General features: G+C 40.0%; 1 protein-coding gene across 5 annotated transcripts in view; it reads right to left on the bottom strand.

Moving 5' to 3' along the window:
- Positions 1 to 8,964: 8,964 nt before the first annotated feature.
- Positions 8,965 to 25,841, bottom strand: part of foxp4 (forkhead box P4) — a 138,006-nt gene continuing 121,129 nt past the window's right edge. For 4 of the 5 annotated variants that reach the window (XM_079342554.1, XM_079342553.1, XM_079342555.1 and 1 more), the window contains 8 exons: positions 24,633 to 24,716; positions 22,139 to 22,364; positions 21,426 to 21,502; positions 21,239 to 21,340; positions 17,177 to 17,298; positions 16,477 to 16,543; positions 15,158 to 15,330; positions 8,965 to 14,305 (listed from right to left, as the gene is read on the bottom strand). In XM_079342554.1, coding sequence (XP_079198680.1) covers positions 14,158 to 14,305; positions 15,158 to 15,330; positions 16,477 to 16,543; positions 17,177 to 17,298; positions 21,239 to 21,340; positions 21,426 to 21,502; positions 22,139 to 22,364; positions 24,633 to 24,716 — 999 coding nt within the window. In that variant the 3' untranslated portion in view covers positions 8,965 to 14,157. Of the gene's footprint in view, positions 14,326 to 15,157; positions 15,331 to 16,476; positions 16,544 to 17,176; positions 17,299 to 21,238; positions 21,341 to 21,425; positions 21,503 to 22,138; positions 22,365 to 24,632; positions 24,717 to 25,841 lie in introns of all 5 variants that reach the window. The other variant, XM_079342557.1, reaches the window with a different exon arrangement.

Genomic DNA, 25,841 nt, shown 5'->3' with positions numbered 1-25,841 from the left:
CTCAATTTTATGCTGCAAGGTATCAGGCAGGAAACTACAGTCAGTAGTGATTGTGCTTCCTCCAGGCTACAAACTAGTTGGGCTGAACCACACTGTCATATAATTACCCCTTAACCTGAAACAGACACAGCACTAACACAGGGTAGCTTTCATCAGGATTTATGAGCTCAGGAACCATGTTTTGTAAATAATAGAGAGATTGTGAGTTTGTGGATATACATTTTTATGTTCAAGAACATAATTAGCCTCCAGGTAACAACTCCAGTTAACTTTGAATCTCATTTGCAAACAAAAAATATATGAAGTTCAGATATGGTCATTGTTTTTGGAAGTGATTCTCTTTGAACAATGTGTCCTATGATATTCTGCAGAGTTTCTATTATTTCTGTTTATAAAAACAATTATTTTTGTATGTATTGTTATGTTCTAGTAAAATACATTGTGTGTTCACAGCAGTGGTCCTTGGTTTGATAAAATGCCAAGTAGGTTACATGTCATTTCACTCTAAAATGATTCAACCAGACCTTTGTTATTCAGGTGAACGGTCAGTGTTTTTGGTTTACATGCTGCTGTGACTCACTGTGGGAATTTTTCTTCATTCATTTTGGTGTGCACGCAGCCTTTTAAGAAGTCCCAGTACGCGACGAACTAGGTCACTCAGCGATGACTCACAATTCATCTCTGTGAAAGTAAATGAGCTTTCAAAAGCAATTAGAGGAAAACCTGCAAAACACATCCTTACTTTATACCTTGTACATGCCATTCACATCTACTATGGTTATTTTCAAAAGTTTCAAAAACAGTTACTTTCAGACTTTAAGAGCATGGACTGGAAACAAAGTCAGGCTCAAAATGAATCAACTGTTCATCATAATAAAAAAATGACATCTAAAGAAACAGATGATAGAAACAATTAGGAAAAGAATAAACCACACAGGACAGATACAACATACAATATATCATACATTTAAAATCTAGACTTGTTTTTACAGTCCTATTCCATTAATGTATTTCTGATGACCTTTTTCAAATGATATTCTTGGAGGTTTTTTTATTTAATGAAACTATATTTTCCTGCAATATGTACCTATTCTAAAAATAATCCAAGATAATAAGTATGTCAAAGGACCTAATTAGCTAATGTTCAGGCAAAGATAAAAACCTACTCTACTCTAATTATTCATCAAATGCATAAAAAATAAATAGTTCATTTTAAGTTTAACTTTCTTTGGATTAAAATAGACAAGTCTCGTATAGGAAGTTTGAAAATCAGAATGAACATGAACATGTTTTGCAATTCCCCCAAAATATTTTCTTGTCTATTCAAGACACATTTAATGGATATTAAATCTTACTTGTACTTAAAATATATATATTTGTTATGTGTTGTTGTATTAATATTACAAACAACAAGGAATGTAGACATAAACAAAAAAATATAAGAATAATTTGTTTCTTGGGTCAAACATACAGTAAATGTAGTGCAGAAAATCAGCCGATGACAGACAGACCTGTGTTTACACCTGAAGGTTGCAGATGACATGAGTGTTTCCTGTGATTGATGTTTGTAGGCGTGGTAAGGCCATGAGGTAATTTACAGCAACAAATCTTCCAAGGCTTTTCAGACATGTGTCATCTTTACTAACAGCGTGATAACCTCCTATTCAATTTGTGTGTACAACCACTCATCTGAAGCAGCTGGGCTTTGACACTGAAGTAATTTGAAGGATTGTGCTCTGTCTGTCTGGCTCGGAGTCTGTCTGAGCATGAGGGTCAGAGTTTGTTTGGGTAACAGTAGCGGAAGAGAGGCTGAGAGAAAATACCATATTATGAGTTTCAAAGTCTCTTTGAGCAAAGCCACATCAATACATTTAATTTACTGCCACTTCCTGCTGCTTTACATACATAATTTACCATTTTGCTTGCAGAATATTTCAACAGGGTGGAAGAAAGCACTTTTACATTTCATTAAATGTAAATCACACACAAAACAGGATCACAGTGTTAATGATACAATGATCATCATTAACTATTACAAGATTGTTTTTAAAAAAATAAACAAACAATCTTCTATAGACTGCCAATTTAAACTTGACTTCAAGAATTGTGTTTGTACAATATTCAGTCTCCTCATCTTTTTCAGCAATGAAAAATGATCTGAGAAATGTTCTTATCATCAGCTTCCTGAAAAGCTTGTGCTCTTGATCCTCTTACTTCCATTCATGAGTCATCAGTTCACCACACCCACAACACATCCTACGGTATTGTCTAGTACATCAGCTTTCTAACATACGTATTCAAACACAAAAGTTTTAAGTACTCAACATTAAATTATTTGATTATTTGAAAGTAACTGGGAGATTTATAAACACATTCATTACTTGATGGGGATGCTGCACATCTTAAAGCTGTTGCCTTTTGTTACGGCTCTAAATTACATTTTTCTGTTGAGTTATAAAAAGGTACTCTGTCCAGAATCTGGTGGACCAAGCAGACCTCAGTGTCCACAGAAACCCCTTGACTCTGAATGAGACTTCTAACAGGTCAGTCTGCTCTCTTTCATTTCTCTGTCCATGTGTTGTTTCGATTGTCTCACTTTGTTACATTAAGTCACACGAGAATTGGGATTATTATCTTTATAAGTATTGCTTTTGAGTACATATTGTCCATTTCTGATTGATTATGAAAATGTGTTTTTTGTTGTTTGACAGAGAGACACCAGAGGAGCAGTGACAAGCCATACGACAGTCATCTCTCCTTTTCTTTACACCCCAGGGACGTGATGTGGGTTCAAAGGAGGTCGCGCAAAAAAACCTCTTGCCTCATCCCTCCCTGCTCTCCGACAGTGGGAGGAGGCAGACGAGACTCGCGTGAAAAACGTATATATGTATACATATAAATATTTGTTTTCTTTTTTTAAAAATCCAACACAAAACCTAGCTCGCCGTGACAACGAACGTACTACACATTTTCTTACCTAAATGTTTTAATGCAGATTTTTAAAGACAATTTATTTGTTTTGTTTGCTCAGTCATAAAATCAATCAATTTATGAAGAAGAAGATCCTCTTCCCCATACTACATAGTGCACTTCTAGGACATAAAATGTAATATTACAATGAAAAATATCTGCCTTTATTGCATCTGTGCTTTTAATAACTAAATTCGCAGTATTATTGCAAAAACTGTTGATATTCTCCCATGTGTTACGATATTGACAGCGACAAAGTCTCTATTGTCTCAGATGTTTTAATGTTTGGTAAGGGTCAGTTACTCAAAAGAAATTTAAGAAATTACATTTATTGCATACTTAACATAGTTTAAAGCAGACTCTAAGCTATGTCTGTTTACTACTCAAAACCTTTTGAGCTGGAATCTTTTGTTTATTTGTTGTTGTTGTTTCAATTTGATAGTAGCAGCCTTCATATTGACATTGCCCTTACAAATAACACTAACTTTATATCAATCGTTTATAAGTTTGTATTGCCTATTTTGTATATCACATTAAAGTATATTTTAAGCAGTTGTGTGTAGCCTACAGAATAATAAATCTCAACGGGCTGTCTGGAGCAGAAGGAGGCGGGGAGGACGGAGGAGGGGAGGATGCAGAGCAGGAGGAAGATGAGACAGACGTACCCGTGGATGAGAACCTGTTCTGATATTATACATCTTTAAAATGCTGAATTTAGTTATTTTATTATCTATAGTGCATATCTATTGTAAACTGTGATAAGTTCTTTACAGTCGCCGCAACCTCCCAGCTGGCCCTCTATCGTGGGTGTGGGAGGCAGGCGGGTTCAGCGGTTCACTAAAAGCACAAGATTAAACAAAGGGGGTCACCCTCCCCCCAAAAAAATAAAAAATAAATAAATAACAGAGGGGTATTACATTATTGCCACTATCACCCCATGTATGCTACATCATGTTAAAAGGAATTTTACCTTCTTTACAGCAAGTATAAACTGGAATAGTTATTACATATTTTTGTAGGCTAACCCGGATGTAACTACACCTGTGGTTCCTACGAGAATTCTCTTATGGGATTTTTGCATTTTGCAGAAAATAAGCTCAGTGTGTCAAACACCTTTCTGATGCGTTGCTGTTTTGTTCAGCAGGATAATCTTTACAGATGAACACCGTTATGAAGTTTGAAGAGTTAATGCAGCCAAGAAAAGGAAAAAGCTAACATTATGCTACAAGCGAACTACACCACAGTTTATTTTGATGTCATGACCGTTATGCTTCATCTACCTAATCAGCGGTTTTGACAAGCTAGCGAAATTGTGCATCGGAGCATTAAAAAATGACTAGAGGCTGTAAGGCAGATTAGAGTGAGAGTTCCTGGCGAGATGACGTTTATTTTCCCCCACAACCACTGTAGTCTCATTTGGCCACTCGTTAGCAACCGCCATTTTCACTTAAAAAATTTAACATTCACAAGTGGGGATCTTAGCTAACGTAGTTTATCTTGTCTAACAAAACATCAACATCTCTTAAGCTTGTGTTAACCACAGACTTTATTTCAGGCATCTAACCACAAACCCATTCAAATCCACATTGACTAGAGTTAGGAACCCATGGCGCTAAAATGCTAACTGACTTCTGGGTTTTAAGAATTATTTCTGTGCCAGTCTATACCTATCAGCATCATAAAAACGGTTTATTTATCCGCATTCTTCGTTCTCTTCCTGTTTCATCTTTTTGGAATGACGATTACCGTCACCTGCTGGCATAGAGAGTTATTGCCTCTTACGCACGCGCAGTACGTAAATGGTGGTTGTCTTTGCGATGTGTTCTAGTGAGACTTTTTAGCCAAGAAAAGGGCAATGTGATACGATGCCACAGAAGACCTTCCTCGCCACTAGTTCTTTACTGTCTGCTTAGTGTGTCAGGGACTTTAGAGGCCAAGCAAAGATTGAGTCTCCTTGACTCGTGCTGATGGAGTTGGGGAGAGTTGCTCCAAGGCTTTTGATCAGAGGGCATGAGTAGCCACATTCAGTCCCCACCAGGCATCAGACCAGTACACAAGCAGGATGGGAGTGGCAGACTGAGACAGTAAGAGACTGAGAGTGGGAGAAATCCAGACAGAGGCACAGAGAGAGAGAGAGAGAGAGTGAGAGAGAGAGAGAGAGAGAGAGAGAGAGAGAGAGAGAGAGAGAGAGAGAGAGAGAGAGAGATAGTTCACATGAGCAGAGTGTTCACAGAATAGTGAAATTGGAGCCACTAGCCCACAGAGTGTATCTGCTGGGACGCTATCCGAGTATTATTCTAAACTTCTGACTTTGATTGTTTCATTGGTTTTGAATAGTTTGACTGGAAGAGAGAGGGACAGACGGAGAGAAAAAGGGAGAGAGAGCAGGGTGAAAATGTGGTTCCAATCACTTACAAAGATGCTTTTGTTCTCTAGCTGGGGCCCTCTCTCTCTCTCTCTCTCTCTCTCTCTCTCTCTCTCTCTCTGCCACACATGAAGTGTCGTCCACTTTCTAATCATGATTTCTATGGGAGGTAGGGAGTGCAGTGGCGATTCTAGAGTATGTTAGGGCCCAAGGCAAAAATCCTTTGGGGGCCCTCCAACGCTTACTCCTCTTCCTCTTTTTTCCTTTCTTTTTTCTCTCCTGTAGATGACTAATTCTTCATAATTTGTTAAAATGGGGAAAGCAATTTGCAATGCCATAATTTTCATAATCTTCCTGCGACTTCAGGCAGCGGTGAAAACGCTGACAACAAAAGGCCACAGGAATCTTTTCGTTTCCTGACCATTGATCAAATAGGCACAGTTGTGAGAGACAATTCTGTTCAGAGACAAGTGGACATGAGAGGCAGCACTGTAACAAACAGTGCATTCAAAAATGTGTTTCACTGATTGAGCACAGGTAGTAAAAATGTCATGTCTGCAGCAATATTTGGATTATTTTGGACATTGCACTCTACTAGTGAACCTTACAGTATGTCCTTATGTACGGGTTCATAAGGACATATGTGTCATGTGGACTTTACAACAAAACTTAAGACAAAAGTTAAATTTTGCGGGCGCCGATAGCTCAGCGGCAGCGACAGCGCGCGTACCATGTTGCGAGGCCTCGCTCCTCGTGCGGGCGGCCCGGGTTCGCGTCCGGCCTGTGGCCACTTTCCCGCATGTCTCTCCCCACTCTCTCCCCCTTTCCGACTCTATCCACTGTCCTCTATCAATAAAGGCAAAAGGCCAAAAACAAATCTTTAAAAAAATAAATAAATAAATAAAAAAAAAAAGTTAGATTTTGCTGGTGCAACATGGCACAGATGTTGAACTGATGACTTATTTCCCCTACATTAATCACCTTGGTCAAATCAACCCTAATGTTTGTGATGTCACCTCAAAAAAAAGTCTTGTACGAAAATAAGATATTTTTGTCCATGCAAAGCCCATGTGATCTAAAAAATGAAAACAATGTTTTCCATATTTGTGTATCAATCAGTAAACTGCACATGCCTTGAATGTAATCTAGATGATGAATTAAAGGATGTATAGCATTTTGACACTACTAAGAGAAAATGTCACCACTTGTTACAATGAATAAGCAGATCATGTGGTCACATGCAGTTGCAGGTTTTGTTGTAGTGCTTTGAATAAACCTATTTGCTGCTTGTAGGATGGCAAGTCTTTAAACCACAGACATCAAGAAAGGAAGTGTGAGAGAGGATGGGAGAGAGTGAACCGGGAAGAGAGGGGTCTTAGTAAATTTATTTTGTGACTTACAGGGTCTGCCTGGACCTCAGTGCTCTCTGTGCTTCTGGGACTAAAAGACATTTCACACACGCGCACACATGCGGACATGTAAACTCACATTATGCATATTGATGCTGCACTCCAAGTTCATGCACATGCACTGGCAGGCAGATGTATAAATGTCTTTCTCCAAACACGCAAACAGGTTTGTAAAGGTACAACACACACTCATGAGCACACAAACTGCTCACTCTGTCAAGATGAGCATTAAAAAATATATTCAGGGCTTTAGACATTGGTTTATGCCAAACACTACTGTGCCATGTCCAGAATAACCTCTTTGTGTGTTGCTTTGCACCCTGGCTCACCTTGTGCAAGTACATTACGAAGTTTTTGCTTAGTATTCATGACATGTGCATGCCAGTGAGTGTGTTTCTGTATGTGTGTGTGAGTGCATGTATGTCTGTCTGTAATAGGCTTAGGATGGTGTCTCTCCCATAACCAAATGTCACAGGGATTTAGGCTTCAAGAGTGAGTTTCCTCCCAGCTGACTAACTGAGAAGTTCACTAAAAGCACAAGATTAAACAAAGTTTCAACTTTCCAAAATCACCCAGCCAGTTTCCATTTTTTTCTCCCTGTGGCAACACAACCATGATGCAGCACAGGAGTTTAGAGCGAAGCTGTAGGGCATGATGTACCAAAACTGCCAGGAAAAGAGACGCAGGTGAAGATGTAGCAGGAAAATATGGAGAAGAGAAATGAACACAGTATCACTAAGTTAAAAAAAACACACACATTCCTACTTAATAATAGAATCAGTTTCATAATCTCAACAGATTCCAGTGATCTAAATTAATGTAATGAACTCGGTCACACTCTCTTCAGGTACAGTAGTAGACAGCAGTATTCTGGTCTGTTCTGCACTCTCTGGCCCACCCTGTTGGTTGCACATTGCCAGTGGACCTCTGTGATGTTTGTGTTTATAAGATGCAGCTTGTTTTGTCCGGTTTGTTTACTCCTCCTGGTGGCCACTCTGTGTATCACAACACCTGCTGACCTCTCCGAGGGCCTACAGGCAAAAATACGCCTCTACTTTAAAATAAAGGCAAATCTCCTATGGGGCAACAGTTTGTCTTTTAATCTCATCTGACTTTTCTGATGAAATGCATTAGCCTGGTTTCCCAATTGCCTAGTGTACACTGATAGAAGTAAACCTTTACGGGTCAGGTAGGATTTACTAATTACTGCACTGATTTGGCATTTATGGACTTATCTGAGGATCATAACCATTTGGGAATTTAGGTAATTTGAGTATGTAATAAATCATCAGTAAATTGATTTTAAATTCTCAGTTCTCTCAAATCAAAACTCGAACAGTTACTCTTGGACATGAATTTAACAATGCAGCAGAACCAAATGTTCAATGTAAATCAAGTCAGTTTATAATAGTACGGGTTCAGGTTAGGGTGTAGATTGTTTTAACATCATGCTAAGAGGATATTTTGACAGTTTTACAAACACTTTCAACCTTCCTTCATTGTTAACAGCAATGGCCCTGATTATTATTTCCTTAATTATAGTAGTCAGAGACTGTGGGAGAAAAGCTATTTCAAGAAGTCTGACACAGGTCACAGTATAAATTAGCGTCAGTCTTGGATAATATACATTTCCTTTAAGTATAGCGATGCCTATTCACAAATCTGTATTTGTGTGTTTTTTTTAATTTACAGTCACACCTAGTGTGTATGGTGCATCACATTATAGTAATATAAATAGTGGAATTAAAAAAAAGATCACTAATGTCAACTGAGTCACCTTACACAGTCTCAACCCAAGGTTTAACATGGTAATATTCAAAGCTTTTCTGTAATGATTTTCTTTACGGTGTTCTGGTGTTTCTTTCAGCCCCACTTACGAGTCAGTTCAACAATTCTGCAGGCCTGCAGTTCTACATCTTTTCTTTAAGGCACTGTCAAAATAACTATTTCGAAAGTTTATTTTTCTTCACATAGGTAGCATTCAACATTTTTAGCCGTATGACCCCTTTAGGTTTAAGCTATCTGAGTATGCAGACCCGTGTAGGAGGTATGCATGATTCAAGTACTTTTTGGATAATTTTTCCTTTGTAAACAGAGAAGACAATGGTATTGAAGAGATTTATTTTTGTATGCCCTAATATTCAATTATTCATCTTTTATGGGTCCCACTAGCTGAGAAATACTGCTTCTCTGACAGCAAACAACGAAGACGCAGCGTGGGACAGTGTAATAAGTATTTTATTGCATTTTATAATGCCATTGTCAATAATTAGTACAGATTACATGCAACTAGACCTACTGTACAGTTTTTTATTGTCTGCATGGACAGACACAAGAAGATTCAGGTTACAAATACACAGATATATGTGTGTGTTTTTATACAGCATGAAGGAAAGGGCAGTGACTGGCATTACATGGCTACCCGGGGTGGAGGGTCAGAGAGCTGGGCTCCACTGTCCATCTAAAAGCCACCGCCCAGTCCCTGTCCCCGCCTCTTCCTCGGGTCACACTTTCAAAAAACAAAATAACAGAACAAAAACCAAAGGATAAAGAGAGGTAAACAGGTAAACTGAAACTAAGAAACAATTCAGAGAGTCACTGCTGAAAATGTACACACCTTCCTAAGGTTTAACCAAAGGAGAGCCGAAGTGGTAGTTCCATCTTATTCTGGCTGTCTACGCAATAATACCGTCAGGCAATGCTCCACTTTTAGTGAGTCCCTTCCCCTTCAAGCGACACCTCAGAACTGTCCAATCACACGACAGGATTTGGGCTTCCTGTGAGTCAGTCAGCAGCCAATAGAATGCAAGCTGGTCCTACAACACCAGAGCGTGGAAATTTGAGAGACAACAGCTATCGGCAAAGGTGATCAGTGATGCCATTGGAGAGTTTTGGAAGTAGCTTGGTTTTTGTTTGGTTAAGGTTGTGGCATTAGTTTGGTTACAGTTCAGAAGTTTGGACTAAGCAAATGTTTGCTTGCAATGCCTTTGGTTGTCAGAGGATGAGCTACATCTCTCAGAGCCATTCCACATTTTGGCATTGAGACAACAGCAGGGGATGAGTATCAAAAATCAAAGCACAAATCAAAGTGTGTGGCACAGCGACAGCCCCATAGCGCCTGCGAATGAATGACAGCTCTGCAGGTTGGAGTTCAGCACAGGAATGACAGGGTTTGGGGTCAGAGAGAGCTGGGACATATATTGGCACCTGAGAGGACCAACAGCAACACTTTTCAAAAGCTCTGCGTTTTTTTTTAAAGCAAGAGAGGGGCTACATATTCTGACATTTTTTCCTTGTTCTCTTTTTCTTTTCTTTTTTTTTTTTTAGAGGTTTTGGTCCTGTCTTTGAGAAAAAAAGTCCTTCTGAGGTATCAATACATAATGAAGTACTTTTTTAGTTTGTTTTCCATTTGTGTTTTTTTTTCTTTCCTTAAAAATGCATAAATGCAGTACAGAGACAAAAAAGTATCAAAATAGACCTAGCTAAGATAAATATACAAACAGGTGTTACCTAAACCACGGATCTAACTTTTATTCTTTTCATTTTTTAGAGAGATAATACACTTAAAAAATCAGCGTCCCAGACGTTTTATGAAGAACTGAAAAAAAGTGGAAACAAACAAAACAAAAAGTGAACTAATAAACCAAGATACCTGCAGCACTTAATATGATAAATACATATACTTCAGCATTAGCAGTACGGTATAGGAATCAGAGCTTTACAATAGCTAAAACAGGTGCAGAAAAAAATGAAGAGAAAATCAAAGGACACAATGAGAAAGAATGCCCTGGAGAGATAAGTCAAGCATTAATATACAAGATTACATCATGTTAAGCCAAGCTGAGAAAGAACAGAAGAGTTACATGGCGACCTGTGAACAATCTACATCTTTATAAAACAGCTTTGTTTACAGGTGTACCTTAAAGCATGAGTCAGAGATCATCTATGTTCGGTTTGCAGCAGTTCCTCTTAGTTTGGATAGAACTAGTAGTAGTGATGAGTTTTATTATGTGTGTTAATCCTCTCAGCGTCTCTGTGAGTGTTTTGGTGGTGCCGGTGCTGCTGTGTTGTAGGTCTTTGGATATCTGGATGGTCAGAGCCTCTGTTGCACCAACCCATAGCCCTGCTTCTATGCTTCTGTTACACTGCTTTGTGTTTGTTATTTCACTTATATATTCTGCCGGTCATAAACCCTGACAAAACAGCAAGACAGTTTCTCATGAATATGCACACGGACTGTTGAGAGGCTGTTCACATAGCTCAGTGGTGCAGAATTATGGTCAGTTTTACACAGCTGATAGAAAACTTCTCATATATAGCGAACACTTCACAGCACACGTTGAGACATAGAGAGTGCTAAAAATGTAGTTAAAGGAGAGGTAGTCATTTTTAAATCCATGGAAAGTGAAACGTCTCTGTGTTTTTGGGCTCGAGCAGATGTATCAGGGAGTCCGGGTCTTTTTTTTTCTTTTCTTCTTTTGCGTCAGTCATACAGTAAGTTAAACAACAATTTTGGCATTTATTATTATTATCCAGGAAGAAAGGAGGAGAAAAAAAAATATCAAAGAGCGTTCAGTCTCCCATTGGCTATGTGTTAAACCGTTTTTTGAAAAGGAGGTAGTGTTATATTTGGTTTTTATCTTGTTTCAAGATGCCAGTCTGCTGCCACTTTGTACTTAGCTAGAAATCAGTCTCTAATGTGACAGGAAACAGTCCTGTGTGAACACAAAGTCTTCAGAAAGCTTCTTTCGTTAAATAAGAAAAATTGTCTGAAGTGCAAGAGAGCGTTTGAGAGAAAGTATGAAAATATGAACCAAACTTTTTGACTACATGATGTCCCTTGGTCGTCCCCCTTACATTTGTGTTGTTGTATTTCCCTCTTTACTCTAATATGTGGATTTTAGGGGGGGAATAAGTCCTTGTCTTAAGGTGTTAGTCGAAAGAACGTTCTCTTCCTGCATTTAGATAAAGCGGTTATGTTCTGTCGAGATAGACAAAAACTGTAATTGTGATCGTTTCAGGAAAAAGTCCAATTTAAAGCCAATGTAATTTGACAGAGACAAATAGTTTTAAATATGTATTTAATGTGTTGTTATTAATATCTCAGATTTTAAAGGTACCTAGATTTTGTGTTCAAATGCCTCAAGAGTGCCTTTTGTTTTTCAGTCCTTGGTTTGTGTTTGGAACACATTGTGTGGGAGTCAGGGTTTCACCTCTAAGTGCTTTTTTTTTCTCTTTTGATGTGTTTCAGAGGAACTGTGCGAGGTTTTTTAATACTCGTTTTTGGCCTCTCATCTAATGTGAGTCACATGTAACGGCTTATCTTGTAAAAGCTTTGATGTCTCCAAATTCTAGTTTGCTTTACACACTTTGGTTTTTGGAATGGTCAGCACTGTAAGTCATGTAAAAGTTCAACACAATAGTTATATGAATACAATAATAAGAATTCAAACTCCTGGTTTGTTGTCTTTTGGCCAATTCTTCAAGAAGACAAAAAAAAAAAGGAAACTCAAAAAGGGCAAAATAATCTACAGGGTTTTTGGTTTTCTACGTATTTCTTTGGTTACCTGTAACAAAAATAAAAAGGAAATAGGCAGATAATAGATTAAAATAAATGTTAAATTTGGTATGGCACTGTAGAGAAAAAGTAATGCTTTTATGCTCACAGAAAGCGAAACTAAATAAAAATAAATCTCACGTGCTATTCCTTGAACACAAACTCACACAGTGAATTGCCGAAAGCTTCTAAACAGTAACTATTACAACCATAGAGCTTTGAATCAAAGCTGAGCAGAGATGCCGCTTTTGGTGTCCCACAGAAAGAATTCCTCCTCTTTTGTTTTTTAATTTGGACTCAGTTCCAGGCAGAACCTTTGTGGGCCGAGGTATTCTCTGACTGCAGCATTAATATATATATATTTTAAAGCATTACTGATATTTCTCAACTAAATACACAACCGAAAACGAGTGAAGGAGAGAGAATAAAAAAAAAAAAAAAGAAGGAACAGCTGTTGAATAATTCGTCTGGATGATGGCAATTTTAAGTGCTATTTTTCAGATTTCTTGCCTGCTACACTTTGGACAGAAATGGAAAAGGGCAGAATTAGGGGTCAGGTATCACAAGTTGGGACAATACTGCGCTTTTTCTTCTTCTTTGCCAATACTCATTTGGAATGGTGTGAACAGCCAGAGTAAATCAAACAAATTACAATACAAAACAAAACAACAGCATCCTTAAAAAAAGGTATGTCAAAACAGAACACCACCGTGGAAATATTGATCCTCAAAAAGAAAACAAAGATAATAACGTCAAATAAAAAAAAAAGGAAATGACAAAAGCTACCACACATTTTTTTCTTGTTATATTCCATAATAATGAACAGTTTTCTATTTTTTTTCAAAGTCACAATATTTCTGTAGACACGTCCTCCCTCAATGCGCTCTGCTTCCTCTCGTCTTTCGTCTCAAAGTGTTTCAAGCTCGTCCCTCCACCTGCAGATGGTGGAGAGGAGAAGGACAGCAAAAACCGGTCCTATCCTGTCTCTTTTTTGGGATGGAGGTGGGGAAGGACAGTGTCTTCTTTTTTTCTCGCTTAGAAGCAAAGAGTTTAAAAGATGTCTGTCAGTACGGCTCTTGCTGAGGGGGCACAAGTTTGGACAGGGAACGGAGCCATGCTGCCTCTGTTGGGTCACCATCATCTTGGACTTGGAGACAGAAGGCTGCTTTGCAGAGGTGTTGGAGCACTGTGTTGGAGGTAATCTTTGATAGCACTCTTCTTTCTTGTCTTGAAGATCAAAAAGTTTAATTTCAACCAAATCAAAGAAAATTAAAAAGCAAGTGATCGACTCAAAGAGGGGCGGGAGACGGAGAGGTATACTGCACAGTCTCTGTCGACTGCTCCAAATCTATATACACATGATCCTGTGTGTGTCTTTCTCGCTCACACACTCTTGTCTGACGTAGAGATAAAAATGTTAGCCGGGCAGTCCGAGGCGACAGTGCGGAGGATGGTGTATGCAGAGTGGAGGGGCGAGGAGGAGAGTGTGTGTTCAAACAAAGATGACACATGGTTTGACAAGTGTATGAGTGTGTGTTTGTGTGTGTTTGTGTGTGTGTATGCATCAAGTGGTGTTACACCTCTGAGCCACGTGTTTTTAAAAGAAACACACGGAGGTAAAGCAGTGCTCCACAGCTTTGTTTTTGTGTCTGTAACAAAGGTCATCTAACCCTGTGTGGAGTTTCTCAAAGTTGTTCTTGTTTGCTTGCATTTTCTCAAAAAACAACAACAAAAAAAACATTCTCTTTTTCTCTCTTTTAAGTGTACTGTAGCTTTGTTTCCTCTTCACACTGACGAGAGGGCTCAGGGGTTTGGTCTGGCGATGTCTCATCCCTCTGGTCCTTCGCGGTTTGGTCTTACTCGAGCTCCTCAGTAGGGACATCCTCCTCCAGGTCGCGCTCGTCGCTAGGCAATGCCATGCTATGTGTGACGCCGGCCAGGAGAGACACAGGCCGACTGTCCTCCTCCAAATCAGTGGGCTCCTCCTTCACATGCACCGGGTGGCTGGAGGGGAGAGCGAACAGCTGTTAGAGCCATGGACAGAAGTAAAGAGGTAGAAGCTGATAGTAGACACTGATTCACTTTGTTCTTTGTCACAGAGTCAGTTACCAAAACACAACATTTACTTTTCCTTACATCGAGTGTGCTATCAAAACGATTTTTTTGTTTCTGGTGGTAACATCTTAAAAGTAAAATGTAATGCAGTATCATATAGAAATATGTGGACATTTTAACCTTCTGTCTTAGTCACTTTTTAAAAGAAGCATATACACATTCAAAAAAGAGGCAAACACTGGAATTATGACTTTTAGATGTCTTTATGTTTTTAAAATTATTCTTTCAACAACTTTTTTTGGGGTGAAATTTCATTATAAACATGTTTTTTGTTTGTTTGTTTGTTTTGAGTGACAGGTTTCACATGAAAATGTGATTTACCACAGAACTTTAAATCTGCAGCTGCAGAGGTGCGATCACATAGGTTGGCTAGGTGTGTGAAATTCTTCTCCCACTGAACACAAATATGTTCTACTGATAACTTTATTTATTATGTTCATGATAATAACTATATTTTTTCGATATATTAACGGAGAAGGTGAAAAGAAAAGAAAGTCATTATGAGGTGATGTTGTGAAGTCTGTCAGTTTGTCATATAAACAAAACATTTCTTATATATTATCATTGTCTTCAAACTTACATTCATTTGAATGTAGAACACAGTGACTTGCAGATAAATATGTGATTATAAGTAAAATACATTCCTCATTTGCTCTGCCAATGAGATACACATTTAAAGCAGTTTTGTGTCGTCTGCTCACAACTCTATGTGTGTGTACTCTTGCATGTGACCTCACACACCTGTACTGTTGAGGGCTGAGTGTGGGGCTGCAGCTTCCGTTGCTGTTCACCTGCTCCACAGTGGAGCTGACATCATCGTGGCCCACGTGCAGCATGTTGAGGCTGGCAGCAGAAGGAGGGGTCAGCAGGGAAGGGCTGTTCAGCAGGGACAGACTGCTCTCTGCCAGAGCCGCCTGCACCAACAAAGAAAAAAACACAGACACAATCACAGTTACTTCAAAAAGAAAACTGTTACTTCACATGTTTGTTCTAAAAACTACTGTTAAAAGAAGCTGCTGTTTATAATCGGGGCACACGGGGTATTATAAGTCGTAAAAATGATCCTTTAAACACAATGATTGTTCATGAATCATATAATGATCAACATTAGTTTGCAAGTTGTATTGACACTAGATAACCATAATGTTTAATGGAGGGATTTCTTTAGGCCATCATGAGTTCTGTATGAAGCACATTTCAAACCTCTAACTTGCAAGTGAACTTAAGAAACCACTAGGGGGCACTTATATACAGTGCTTTCCTCACGGAGGCTTGTGCTTGAACATTAAACATACAGTCCGCATCCTAAGAGTGTGTGTGTGTGTGTGTGTGTGTTCACATGAAAGTTTCAACAGCAAGGCCAAGCCACACGCTCAAGTTAAACACTGTGACACATCAATGTCTGCCGAGGAGAAAACAACTGAACCCACAGGGAGCAGCTTCTGTCGCTGCTCTGAACGCTCACATCCAGCTGTGTGTACATGAGACAGGTTCGACACAGGAGAGTTAGACGCTCACCTGACCTCCCCTCTCACACAGGAGGGGAAAAAAAAGAAAAAAAAAACACACAAAAGGAGAAGAATTCTCACCGGCTCAGAGATTAAATTTCTGGGACAGGCGATAATTGTATGCAGTAACCTTAATTGACAACTACTTGACGCTATAAATCATCTCAGTTGCAAAATTGCACGTGAGTGTGTATGTGTGTGTGTGTGTGACGGTGTCGGAGTGGAGGGATGTCAAATGTGTGTTTGTGTGTGCAGAAGTGGGGGTAGTGCATGTGTGAGAAAGTGAGGTGGGAGGTGAGAGCGTGTTGGTGTGGAAAGGAAGAGGGGGCGAAGGAGGGTGGGGTTGCGGACGTCGTTAGGGAATCTGCTAATTATAAGAGGGAATTGATATTATTGCCCTTGATTGTGATTGGCTGCTGGACGTGTATGAGTGTCTGTGTGTGTGTGTGTGTGTGTGTGTGTGTGTGTGTGTGTGTGTGGTAGAGAAAGAAAGAGAAAGCGAGAGAGAGAGAGAGAGAGAGAGAAGTGTGGAATATGGAGGGCATGCCTTACCTGGTAGCTGGCGTTTAGGGATCCAAAGCCCAGGCCTGAAATCATGTTTTTCACCAGAGTAGGACTTCTACAAACACAGAGAGAGAGAGAGAGAGAGAGAGAGAGAGAGAGAGAGAGAGAGAGAGAGAGAGAGAGAGAGAGAGAGAGAGAGAGAGCAGAGAGAAGAGTGGGGTGAGAATCACAGCTTGAGCACATATGTGAAACGATGTCACCTCAGCCAGAGTACAAATCTCACTAATATGTTTGTTACAAGTAGAAACACACACAGACTGTAAACAGATGCTTGTATGAAAGTGTCTCATATCTGGTGTGCAGGTGTGTGTTTGTGTGTAATTATCCCCGCTTTTCTGGCGGTTGGAAGAGAACATCTGTTTACACACGCTAACAAGGTTTTTTTTTCTCTCCCGAATCTCACACAGCTGCTTACTAATGGCGTTAACAAACAGGGAAAAACACACAACAATATACACACACTCACACAAACTGCACATACATAAACAGTAAGCCAGCAGCTGTTTTTTTTCTTTTGATTGCTGAGTTGGCCTCTTAGTAATAATAGAAAGTCCATTTAGGCAATCATAGTGCCAGGACCCATAAGCTCACACTCACATCAGCCTCAACTATGCACCAAGAAAAAAGGAAGCGTCACGTAGTGTGTGTGTGTGTGTGTGTGTGTGTGTGTGTGTGTGTTTTCACCTACCCGGTCATCTTTGGTGGTCTCCTCTTTTGGTACTCCACTTCATCCACAGTCCACACAGCTCCCTTCACGTTTTCAACACGGACAAAACATTTGTGCAGACTCAGGTTATGGCGCACAGCATTCTGGGAAAAGAAATAGAGAAGAGGAAGATGCTTAACATAGTCTACTGCATGTTTTTTTTTTTAAACTGTTTGATTCACTATGTATATTAATAAACAGTGGAGGCTTGTTTATGTTGTTTCTAATTAGAAAAACAACGCCTCTTTTATGTCCATATAAGGGCATGAGACTGCAGGGCCATGTGCACACAGCACACACATGCAGAAGTCGCACTGGAGCGAGAAGAGAAGTCGAAAGATGTCAGGAATGCCTAAATTAAAGTCTTCAAAGAATTGTGCACTAGATGCAAAGTAAGAAATACTGAGTGTAGTTCTGAAGTAGCGCTCTTTAAAATCAAACCCAAACAGGCTGATTGAATTACATGATGTTTAGGAGCGTTAGTCGTGGAAACAAACTGGATGATAACACTAGTTCACAGTCATCAGACACGATGTACATCACGCTGTAATCAGAAAAGAATTCCCAACAGATGTATAAAACATATGTAAAAGTGTGTTTTTTTTTTATAATTTCCTATATGCTAAGCCAAATGCTATGATATGGGAATTCTTCATAATTTAGCATTATACAGTTAAGATCCAATTTTGAATGATTGAAAAAAAAAGGAGACTATATTATAGGACCACATTAATGAACTCAAACTTGTTATCTAATAACATACATACATACATACAACATTGCACAGTGACATCTCATTTTTCCCTGATGTAGACACTAAATGAGTGCTCAGGAGTGTTCTTGGCAAAGAATTAAAAAAATGTCAGAATCTTCATGAAAAGTGTGTAAGTAATGGAAGGTATTTCCGAACAACTCTCAGAACGATTAGTGAACGAGGCCCATTGCTTTCCAGAAGGAGTAAAGTTACTGTTGAAGTCATGTGTCGGGAAGAATAAAGTTCTTATTGTATTTATCATTTTGAATAAATATATGCCTACTGAAGCTCCGTATACAAGGAAGCAGCTTTTCAGTACCGTTATTTTACCTCTGAATTTTTCTTATCAGTCATCATCAGCACACACACACAGAGACACACACACAACCACAGGCGCTCAGACAGGCAGGCACACCGCTATCTCCGTCTCAGCCCCCCAGGGACCGGCCTCCCTTTTCATCTGCTATTTGTAGTTTGTTCATGCCCAATTTCATTACCAATTTTAATTCGTCTATAATTAAATCCTGCATATTCTCTCTGACACGCTGTTCTAAGCCGAGAGGGAGGGACAGGCCAGGCATGCATCACTCCTCACCGTAATTACACACGCAGATACACACACACACACACACACATACACAGACACATACAAACCACACGTAATTACAAAAGCCATAATCAGCGGAGGAACCCTTTCTCCCTCGCATCCCCTCAACCCCCCGAGCCGTGATGCTAAGTTTTGTAAATGAGTCTGACCCCAATCTGCGCCCGCCACCCTGACAGTGCAAACACACACACATACACGCACACAAGTACATACGCAAACACACACAGACACACACATAGCCAGACACCAGTGCTATTGCAGTGCTATTTTGCATTCGTCTCCGTGATGAAAGCCTAATTCTCCCAGTTAAAACATTAGCAGTCATTTACAGTGGGTCACAGCACATGTGCCACTCATCTCCCTTCCCTTTGGCTGAGGGTGGGGGTGGAGTGACTCAAGGCAACATTTTCGGAAGAGGGCTTGAATTAGGTATCCAAAAAAAAAAATCAAGAAAATGAAGTTCACAGTTGTCACTGAAAGCATAAAAAACCCCCCACCAATTTCAATATTGTAATCACTCTATCCTTGTGTGTTGCCTGATGCATGCTGGGATAAGCTACTCCAATGTGACCTGACATATTAATATTTGTGAGAAATTAAGATGACAAATAAAATAATAAGCATGTACGTATAAATAAAGAGGGGCAGATGTTAACCCTTCTTTTTTTAGATCAGATAATGTGTTTTACAAATTGCTAGAAAAGTCCTGCAAAAACAAATATGCCAATGTATGTGCTGAGAGTATGGAGGCTTAAACTACAGAACAGCCTATGTGAGTGTTTAATATATAATTGATTATCTGATATTGCGATGCATCAATATGTTATCTCACCGCTTGAGTAGTAGTGGCCTTGATTTTAAGCTTTTACAAACCATTTTAGCTGTTTAACTTCTAACAAAGTATCATATTTGATGAACTTATAAAGTGCTTCACATGTAAAATCTTCATCTGCAAAGAAGCTGATAAATTCAGCTAGAGATGCGTTGTAATGGAGTAAGAAGAATCCCTTTTCTTTGGTGAAAAATGCAGTGAAATAGAAACACATTCTATAAAAGCACTTAGAGAGTTTTGATTGCATTTTTATTTTCAATTCATTTTATAGTAATTTTTATACACATGGGATTATTAAACTTAAAAGTGGCTGATCTTCATCTGCTTTTTGAGCAAATTAGTCACAAAAAATGATCTTTTAGGCCTCTAAGGCATCGCCCAGCACCTTTAACAACCACTCAGCTCTCACTTCTCCTCCACTCTCTGTCATCTCTTTCTTTTTTCTGTCTCTCTTCTCTCCCTCATTCCTCTATGATCAATGACTTCCCCTCCCTGCCACTGCTGCTGTCCTCATGAAATATTATGGCTTATTAAAGGACGTACATCTCTACGGCCCTATTTGACTCTAGAAGCTGCTATATAAATACATAAGGCCAAGTCGAGCTATATTTAAAGGTCTGTGAGGCCAACGACACAGGAAGCAGACACCAGACATTAATAGTTAAAATTCATAAAAGTAAGATGAGGGGGTAAAGATATTCCTGGCAGCCCTGTCTTTTAACCTTCTGCACACCCCTCCCTTCCTCCCTATATCATCATCATCATCATCGCCCCCTCCCCTCCTTGGTTTAGGGTTATTAGAGGAAGGCTGGATCCCCCCCCCCCCCCATCTCTCATTCTCTTTCTCTCTCTCTCTCCTTTGCTCTTTCTCTCACTTCCCCTCTCTCTGGAGGAACTGAGACTCAAATTAGTGCGAGGTTTCTGCAGGAAATGGGTCAGCACCTACAATGGTGGATCAGGCCAGGTGTGTGTGAGAGAGAGAGAATTTAGAGTGTGTGATCATGGGTAGTGTGTATAAGCGGCTCTGTAATGAGGCTCTATAACGGTTAGATGTGGCTCTTCCAGGCTAAGTGGGGCCGACTCTTCATGTATTCAGAATAGTTTTAGGACTGAGAGAGGTGGGTAGAAAGAGAGCAGTAGTAAAGTGTCTCATTAAGGACTGAAATAGTAAATAACTTTTAAATCAGTCACAACCTATGAAGCTGAGAAAGACAGCGTTTAAGCTGTGTGTGTATTTTTAACTTAAAGCTTTGATTCTAAATGTAGGCATCTAGAGTGAATCTTTTTTTTTTCTAACATGAGGTCATTTTACCCGATGCAACTGTTTCAAGTAAGCCCACTAAATCTGCCTTCAAATTGTGTTTACCTCATTGTGGTCTATGCTGGCATCTGCTTGGGGTTAGGGGCTTTATCAGTGGGCACAGACCATAATTACTTTGCAGTCACTTAGCTCAACTTTTATCCAGTCACAGCAGTATAACACATCTCAGTTTTTAGTCAAAATTGTGCTCAGACCTAATCAAAAGCCACAGTCAAAACTTTCACTGCTTTAAACATGCTGCTTCGCATTTTGCCACCGTCTAAACAACTCCCATCTGGTCTTCTAAATGGCCGGGTCGCCTTCTTCCATCATTTGATTTTTAGGTTTGTTTAGGCAAATAGTGAGCGTGGCAAGTTTACATTAAACAGGCTTTGAATGTTAAATATTGATTAAATACAGCTGATCCCAGTAATGTGAAAAGAGTTGATGTTTAGTTTTAACATTTGAACTGCATTAGCTTGATCTATTCAATAAAATGACTCAAAAAGAATGAAACATTACACAAGAGTGTAAATATTATAAGCTTTTACCTTCCACGTGGCTGTGTTTCTCCTGAAATAGGCAAACTTTCGTGTAAACCAGTTGTAGATCTCATTTAGGGTCAGCTGTCTGTCTGGGGACTCCAGAATGGCCTGAGGACGAGAAGAGACAAAAGTTTGTTTAGAGAAGAACATTGATGGAGAATGGAAGTAGTGAAACGGATCACAAGAGGCTTACATGACGTATAAGAGAGGCGTAGGTAAAGGGAGGCCTGACATCAGCGTTCTTGTAGAACTCACAGTTCTGAGCCAGCTCTGAAAAAGGAAGGACAAGTTTTTTTTTTTTTATAAAGTTGTTAACTCATGTAAGATAAATAACAAAAGAAAAATACGAGTAAACCCCGGCCTCAATGATACTTAAACACATCCATTAGATTTATATGTGAACAGATGGAACGAGTTAGAAATGTGTGGAATGATACTGTGTGTGTGCAGGGTTTATCTTGTTACTGAAAACAAAGCGTAAGCTCATTTTTTTCATGAAGAATCGGTGAGCACTGATTTTCTTTGTCACTCCTGAAGAGGTCATATTTTCTTTAAAGATAGTGATTTATTTTACATGCACTCAAAGCAGTAAGATACTTTTTCTATATAGAGGCGTGAATAACTGGATGAATATGACTATTCTTAACCACACTTTAAAATTCATACTGCTTTGATATGTGATATTAAATTTGAGGTCAAAGTGAACTTCTTTTGTAAGATAACCAAAAGAGTGGAGCCACTTCACCGTCTTTAAACCAGGAGTAAGTTAATACTGTATGTGTGTTGGAAACGTTCTTTATCAAAAGACAGAAGAGAGGAGTCTTTAAAAACATAACAAGCAAAACAAATTGGCCCAATCAAAGTCCATTACCGTTACAAGGCAGGGACTGTGTGAGTGTGTATTACCTGAGGCGATGGGGGTGCAGTACTTGTCGGAGTTGCGCCTCCGTATGGGCCCAACGCCGTGCGTGTGGGAGTGGGAGTGTGTGTGCAGGCTGGAGGAGCTGATGACTGAGGGTCCCTGGCGCAGAGGCGTGATGGGGGCGGCCGCCGAGGTCGGGGGGTGAGGAAGACCCTCTGGGTAGGCATCAGTGTCCCGCTTTAACAAAGAGCCACTGGAAGCCAGGTTCAGCTAGAGAAAGGCACACATGCAAAGAAATTAGGACAGTTAATTCAGCTTTTTTTTGGTGTAGAGAAGGTTTCATAGTTGTGCTACCTGGTTTCAATATTACATTCACATCAGCCTTAAAGGATGAGAAACTTTATTTTGAAATCAAACGGATTGGAGAGAAACTGTACTGCAGTGACCTAAAATAGAGTTTTTATATGACTAATGCTCCCCTCTTGTTTACTTTTTAAGCTTCATCATCTGCTGCTGTTGTTTACAGAGAAGCACCATTTACACAAAATAGGATCAAGGTCAGGTGATATCAAAGCATGAAACAAGGCTGGTGTTTCCCTTATAGAACTGAGCGCGTCTACAACACCTTTGTCATCTAGTTGTGTAAGAACCTTATTAAAGTTCACGTGGCAAGTCTGTAGTGGACCCCTGCTCTGAAATACAGAGAGCACAGAAATGAAACAGAGCAGACGGCAGGTTGGGCAATTGTCGACTTTTCTGGAAATGGAAATGTTTTCAAAGCACTGATTTTATACTACTTCACCTCAAATGGTGTAGGATGCAACATCCAAGAACTATCCAATTAACATTTTGAAATTGATATTATTGTTTGTATCATTGTTTATTAGATCTCTTGATGTTTGATTGTTTAATACTGTAAATTGTTTCATTATGCTTTCCTTTAGTCTGATTCTGGACATGATGTTACAAGCAAATGTCCTTGTTATGGGATCAATAAAGGTTCTCTTATCTTAACTTCTCTTCCACTTATATTCACTAATACAGCATACAAAATAGCCTTTTTTGTCTCCACACCATTTATTATATGCAGTCTGCATTTCTGCACAGAATCACAAACACACACTTGTGCACACTTAACATATATTTATACACACAGCGCTGGCTGCAATTAACCCTGCACTTACAAATACAAAACCACACGACAGCATGTTTGTCAGGAGGGAACACACATGCACTCTGCGGTGGCGGAGTCTTCATGGACCAATACGGCCAATTAGGCAGAGCCTTACACACACACACACACACACACACACATACACACACACACACACACACACACACACACACACAAAAACACAAAAACACAGAACCAGTACTTCCAGTCTCTCTGGGACAGCCGTTTTAGGGCTGCGAGTTTAGGACTAATTAAAACCACAATATGTGTGTGTACGTGTGTGTGTGTGTGTGTGTGTGTGCGTGTTGTCCATATGTAAAATGTATGAATCGCCTTCCCTTCACTTGGCCCTCCCTGTACCATTTAAAGCTGACTAGAGGGGGCGGAGCTGTTTAACAGGTACTTCATTAACGCTGCAACCCTGCCACATCACCACGGCAACAGTCGAACCCTGTTAATTGAGGCCAAGCTTTGTTTCCATTCCTGAGGCCCCTCCCCTGCACCTCCTCCTCCAATCCCTGACCCCGAGGCACGTCTCCAGTGGTGACAGAACACGCCTCTTCCTGATTTCCCATTAGATGTTAATAGCAGCTGATCCCCCAGCGAGCAACACATCATCCACACACACAAACACACACACACACACACACACACGCACACACACACACACACACACACACACACACACACACACACACACACACATTGCCACTCGGCTGCACCCATTTATATCCCTTCAAATTAAGACACTCTGCCTCTAATTGACAATTAATTTCAACATCTTCATATTTTAATAAGACTCCTCGTCAATCTGAATAATGAAATATTCATTAGATACCTAATAACAGCTGCACAAGCCAAGTGTGGACACGCACACAGACACATGCACACAATCACACACATCACATTTCTATGGCTCTGTCAGCACACATTGAAGAGTCTGTGTTAGACCTCTTTGGTTGATCTGTCTTTTATCCAACAGGCAGAGTAACGAAAATGTTTGAAAAGCTGAACACAACTCAGACACAGTTTGGATGTAGCAAAGCTGGAATTTTCAACTTTCTTGAAGCAAAACCAGAAGGATTTACATGAAGAGAAAGAGAGCAAAGAAGAGAAAAGGACTACTGAAACAAAAAGAAAGACAAAATGTAGTCCACTTTGTCAATAAATTACACATTAACCCTAACTGGTCAATAGGGGGCGTAGATACCAAGCTAGACAGTAAGAGTGAAGAGTAAAATCCTAAGAAGGTTTACTGATAAATACACTCATTAAGATGAATAAGAGGTAAGAAAGTTGAAAAGTTACAGTACAGAAGAGATTGTCATGTGACTTGGGGTTTTAGAGTTACACTGTGTACTCACAGGTTGGTTAAAAGGCTTTGGCTCTGAGGGGCGCATGTGCAGGTGGGCCATCATTGCCTGAAGTCGCTCGCTCTCTTTCGCCAGCTGTGAAACACACAAGGATGGATATCATCGAGGGAAAAAAACACTTTGCCTAATTTCATAACCCTTAGATTGATATAATGTGATATTGACACAGAATTACAATTACAATTACACCTCAGGCAGAGAAATGAATATGAGAGTCAATCGCCTCAGCACCCAGAGCCCTCTCACATACTAACTCTAGCCTGCAGACACACTCGTCCCCATTTGACATTGTTAACTTCGTTTAATGTGTGCTGTTACAGCCTGTGGAAATGCTGCATCCTGCATGGGTGTTTGTTCAGGGGTGCTGGCGAACAAACGTGTAGCCTCAAGAAACGACGGATCTACACTGAGACTGATAAGTACATTAACATACTCAAACACAGCAGCGATGTGCAAATATGAGACATTTAAATACAGCGACTGTGCTGTCGCCTACGTGTGTGTGTGTGTGTGTGTGTAATGCGCGTGCTGTGGACTGCTGAGGATGAAGTGACATGTCAGGAAGAGAGAGAGAGGCAGCCGTCCTGATGTGATGTGACACCAGCTGCCTCTCTGTCACTTTGTGTTCTCTGGTGGTGGCTTCAGGGGCACGGCTAAACGCTGTTTACTACAACTAAACACAATGCTAACCCCAATACCGGACACAAATACACATGCAGTGATGTAAACAGGGTATTCAGTTTTAGAAACAATGTCGAGGTGTGTTTTGAAAAGGCTCCCACTGTGTTTTCACTTTATGTGCAACTTTCCTTATGCACTGTTTGAGACGAGTGTTTCTCTTCTTCTCTAGTGTTGGCATTCTGCTTTCGCTGGAGAGCATCGAGATGTTTCAAGAGCATTGCGTGCATGAACCACTTTGAGAACAAGAGAGGCAGCCTGCTCCCCTGTTTTCTAGCTCTTGTCTTTCTCTCTCTCTCTCTCTCCTCCCCTCTCAGCCCTCGCTCTCTCTTTACTGGTGACCAAAGCAGCTTTATAATTGGAGCAGTGATGGCAGCTTCCCTGCTGACTGCTCCTTTTAAATTACAAGCTCCACTGCTCTCCATAAACTTTGCCCTGCTTCAGACAAGTTGCTGCCATTGACTGGCAAAAACAGTTGTTGCTTCTTCATTTGTGAGAAGATGAAAATGAAGCTGGTAGGTG

Source organism: Symphodus melops (assembly GCF_947650265.1).
Source record: "Symphodus melops genome assembly, chromosome: 4".
Taxonomy (NCBI): Eukaryota; Metazoa; Chordata; class Actinopteri; order Labriformes; family Labridae; genus Symphodus; species Symphodus melops.
The sequence above is the reverse complement of the archived record's forward strand: the minus strand, read 5'-3'. Positions and strand labels throughout refer to the sequence as shown.